The 5000-nt window shown below is 48.6% G+C and overlaps 1 protein-coding gene across 1 annotated transcript in view; it reads left to right on the top strand.

Annotated features, from left to right (window-relative positions):
- ass1 (argininosuccinate synthase 1) overlaps nt 1–5000 on the top strand; it is a 76711-nt gene that overhangs the window by 68043 nt on the left and 3668 nt on the right. The window contains exon 13 of the mRNA XM_077222728.1: nt 142–298. Coding sequence (XP_077078843.1) covers nt 142–298 — 157 coding nt within the window. The remainder of the gene's footprint in view (nt 1–141; nt 299–5000) is intronic.

Below are 5000 nucleotides of genomic sequence, written 5' to 3'. Positions count from 1 at the left end.
CAGTGATTCAAAAGTTATGATAAAGACATCTATAATCTGAAACATTTGGAATGTCCTCGGAGCCGCTAGGTAAATTCAGAGCTATGATGTTTGTTTGATGCACGAGTTTTAATGCAGTGTTGTGGTTCTGTGTCCGCTCAGGGTTCTGGTTCAGTCCGGAGTGTGAGTTTGTCCGTCACTGTGTTGATAAGTCTCAGGAGAACGTGGAGGGTCGTGTTCTGCTGTCGGTGTTTAAAGGACAGGTTTACATCCTCGCTCGAGAGTCGCCCAAATCACTGTACAACGAGGAGCTGGTCAGGTAACAACACAACATTATCACATGTTTAATCACTGCTCTAAACCTCAGGGATTCTGCACATCTGGATTCTGTCGGCTGGTTTGTGAGATGATTAAGTATATTGATTGTAAATTTAAAATACATAAATGAGGCCAATGAGGATAATCGCCATATAGCTTATTGGCTGCAATTGTCAAAACAAAGGCTGTGATTTTATTAAATAAATGTATTATTATATTAAATGTATCATTAAATATATTCACTCTGAAATAGTTTAATTTACTATATACACTGTTTTCAGTGTCTCAATTCGCAGGACAGATGTGCACTACTGGTTTTACTTTATTTACACATTTGCATAATTTCTAAAATTTTGTGGACAGAAGTTTACCAGCCAAAAAAAGCTTGAGGATCTGAAATGTGAAAGACATAAATAGTAGTTTTGTAGTTAGTTATAATATATGTGTATTGTGTATTGTAAAGTACAACTGATATATTTCAGTCTTCATTTTTAAAGTTAATAATTAGAATTAGAATTTGTATTATATAAAAATATGATATATTATATAAATTATATAATAATAATAATAATAATTAGTATTATTATTATTAATGTTATTATTTTTTTAATTCAGCTTGACAGGGCTCCTAAAACACCAGTGTGAATGTAATGTGGACTGAGAGACTTTTACAACTAAAAAGAATTTTACTAAATGTTTACATGCGTGTCATGTGATCATCAGAGAACCGTGAACATGCGAATGTGTTGATGCGTTATTAAAATAAAAGCAGGAATTACATAAAATATTTGCTGTTGTAAAGAAACCAAAGCAATGTTTAATGTGAGCGGTGAGTGTGTGATAGCTGATGAACATGAGGGGTGTGATGATGATGTCACAGGACCCCTGCGTGACCCCTGCGTGACCCCTGTGTGTCCTGAGGGCAGCTCAGCTCATCTCAGCGCTGGTCCCGATGCTAATGGCCTCTCAGCCGCTCGGGGGAAGTTGTGTGTTTCGTGGCGTGGAAGTGTGGAAGCGTACGGCTGAAAGGTCGGACTCTTTCCTCGTCCTGCATTAGCTCGAGGGGACATAAACAAGAACGTCCCATTATGAGTTTTTAGTCTGGGATCTTCTTTTATCTTACTCTAAACTAGGGCTGCACTATTCATTGATGGGGAAGTCTGCGATGCCTCCACTAGAACAGGTTTTCCTGCTTGAATGTTGATTATTTTCCTCCTATTCTCCATTGTTGCGGCTCCTCTCTTCCCAGTCTGTCAGTAACGCTCTGTTTACTTCCTGTCTCTATGAAGCCCCTCCTTCTGAAAAGCACACTGTGCTCTGATTGGTCGGCTGGATCAGTGTGTTGTGATTGGTCGAGCGCTTCGAGTGTGTTTGTGAAATGTCCCGCCCCTTTCCATTTTAGCGACCTTGCCGCTGGTGCCACTTCTCGTGGGCGTTGAGTCCGATCCTTGAGCCGCACACTCGTCCGCAGATGGAGCAGGGGAAACCAGACACCAGGGGGGTACCAGCCGCCCACTGGTGTCTCTTGATGCGCCTCTCGGATCGTCGGTCTTGGTTGGTTTGATGTATTTGAGAGATTGCAGTTGCACAGGTGACATGCCAGGCAGGTCTGTCGAGTGCCAGTGATTCAAGCTGCGTGGGGGGAATGTTCGCTCTCTTTAGGATGTCCCTGGTGTAGTCCTTAAAGCGCTGCATTTGCCCTCCAGCGGACCGCTTTGCGCCCATTAGTTGACTGTAGAGGACTTGACGGGGCAATCGGTGTTCAGGCATGCGTATGGTGTGCCCTATCCAGCGCAGATGTTTTTTGGCAACAGCTGCTTCCATACAGATTGAGTCAGTGCTGCTGAGGATGACTGTATGGGGGATTCGGTCTTCCCAGGACAACCTGAGGATCTTCTGTAGGCAGCGAATATGGAAGGCCTCTAGGTTGATGATGTGCTGGCGGTATGGGGTCAATGACTCTGCCCCGTAGAGCAGAGTAGAGACACATACCGCATTGTAAACAGCAACATTAGTACTGACCTTCAGGTTACGGTTTTCAAAAACCCTGTTGCGTAGGCGTCCAAAAGATGATGAGGCTTTATTTATCCGGGTGTGTATTTCTTTGTCCAGGGAGCAGAATGAGGACAAAGTGGAGCCGAGGTAGGTAAAGTGGTCCACTGTTTTAAGTGGAACACCGTTTATGTGAAAACTGGGGGGTGTGGGGGCGGAGGTAGTGAGATGGGACATGACCTCAGTTTTTTTAATGTTGACCTGTAGGCCAAAGGATTGGTACAGACGGGATATTGTGTTGAGGGCGTGCTGCATAGAGTCTGGGCTGTGAGCTAAGACGGCACAGTCATCAGCATACTGAAGCTCACAGATTTGGCTGGTCTTTGTCTTTGTGCGGGCCTGGAGCCGACGTATGTTGAAGAGGCTTCCGTCAAGTCGGTATTCCACATGGACACCGTCTTCATGTCGGTGGTCTTAAGCCTGTTCTTCATCTGGAAGACGGTGTTAGTAATGACCAGCTGGTGCTCTGCACAGAGGGAGAGGAGTCTGAGCCCGTTGTGGTTCATTTTCCCCACACCATGCTGGCCAATGACTTTATTCCATACCAGGTGCTCCGTGCCCACTCTAGCATTGAAATCTCCCATGAGTATGAGCCTGTCCGTAGCTGGGGTTTTCTGTAAGATGGCATCAAGAGCTCTGTAGAAATCCTCTTTGATGTTGTGTTCGGCATCAAGAGTTGGAGCGTATGCACTGATGAGAGTGGCGAAGCGTTCCTTTGCCAGGGGAATGCGCCATGTCATCAGTCTTTCATTGATGCCAATGGGGGATTCCGGAATGCACTGCAGCAGTTTAGACTTTACAGCAAAGCCAACTCCATGGTTACGGCGAGTGCCTTTAGGGACCCCCTTCCAGAAGAAGGTGTACCCAGCACCAACCTCTGCAAGGGAGTCCTCCCCATGTAGTCTGGTCTCGCTGAGAGCTGCTATGTCGATGTTATATTTTGCGAGCTCCAGGGCCACCAGTGCTGTCCTGCGATGGGGCCTGTCAGGAGTTTCAGCCAGGTCCAGCAGTGTGCGAACATTCCATGAAGCAATGTTTAACTTATTTTTCACTTTAATTTTTCGACCGCAAGGAGGGATGCTCCAACGGTTGCGGCTTACCGTCCGGAGTGTGGGGAGCAGACAATTTTTGGACCACCTTTTCCAGGTCCTTCCCCATCACAGGGGTGAGCAGTGTGGGGCTGCTCAGTTGCAATGGAAGCTGCCGAAAAGACGCGCTGCTCCATCCCGCAGTCCTAGCGACCATCACTCCATTGCCGCCTGTGTGCATGGTTTGGTTAGGCACTCCCAGCCACATCCTTGGCCTGTGCCCGCCACCATTCCACATCGCCACAGGACTTTTGGGGGTGGGGGTGGGGGGGAGGGGGTGGGGCAAGAAGCTTGCGCATAGGTGAGGATTAAGGTGAGGGTGTGGGTGCGCAGACCTCACTCCCACCATCTTCACTCCTATCAGATGACCTCCAGTGGCATGAGAGAACCCATGACGACCTTCGTCTGGCAGGAGTTGCAGGGGGCTGCCGGTGGTCCGGTCAGTTGGACTCCGCCTGTGCCTGTCCCCAGGTGCAGGTTTGTCTTCGGGGTTTGCTCCCCTAGCCACTGTACCCTCCCGAGTTAACCCACGTGGCTTAGGGTTGCCTTCTTCCGCCTTCCCAGCCGTAGTGGTGGTGCTCACATCACCATCTTCCGCCTGCGCCGCCGTTGAGGTCTTCACTGTTTACCCATAGCTGGGGCTATTTACCCATAGCTGGGACAGAGGTTGACGGGCATCAGGGCGTTTCCACTCACCGATGGGCCTGCATGCCGCGTCTCTGGGGCCCACTGCTGCTCCGAGATCCCGTACAACTTAGCCTGGAACCACAAGGGACCAGTTACCATGTGTGCCGCGGGGAGGCGTGTACGAGATCTTGGCAATGGAGAGGCTATGTACCGGCTGAGGAGGCTTACACACTCGGCTCCTCTTTTCGCCCCTGAAAACAGAAGGCTATCCCGTGGCAGTAGCTGAAAGCAGAAAGTGGCAAGCAGAAGCAGCATGCAGCATGCACTAGCTACAAGCACTACTACTCCAACACTGCTGCACTGACGCATCACACGCCCTGTGTGCGTTTGCACAGACACAGACACACACATACACGCGCACACACACACACACACACGCACACACATACACACACACACACGCGCACACACACACACACGCGCGCACACACACACACACTGTGAAACAGACTTTGCATCATAAGCGTGTCAAACGGTGTTTTTAACACAGCGGTTTCCTCACACATGATGCATTGATCCGCTAGAAATGTTCCTGGAGCGAATACACTGATTCATATCAGTCAGTTGAGGAGTCCACTAATTAACACACTCAGGCCCCGTCCACACTACTGCGTTTTCGTTTAAAAACGGAGACCTTTTGCTACGTTTGCACCTCCCGTCCACACTAAAACGGGAAAAACGAAGACCCAAAACGGAGAAGTTTAGAAACGCTGCAGCTCCGTTTTTCGTTTTGAATCTCCGGAGGGCGTTTTAGTGTAGACGGGACAAAACGGAGGAGTTTAGAAACGATGACGTAGAAGGTCACGCTCGGCTCTATGATTGGGTGTCATCACCCATGACGTATCCTTCCCTGATTCGTCAGCCACCCATCACATG

This window comes from Siphateles boraxobius, unplaced genomic scaffold, assembly GCF_051911475.1.
Source record: "Siphateles boraxobius isolate OS27281-9 unplaced genomic scaffold, OSU_SipBor_1 120, whole genome shotgun sequence".
In the NCBI taxonomy this organism is placed as follows: Eukaryota; Metazoa; Chordata; class Actinopteri; order Cypriniformes; family Leuciscidae; genus Siphateles; species Siphateles boraxobius.
Note: the sequence above shows the minus strand (reverse complement) of the source record. Positions and strands in the feature narration are given on the sequence as shown.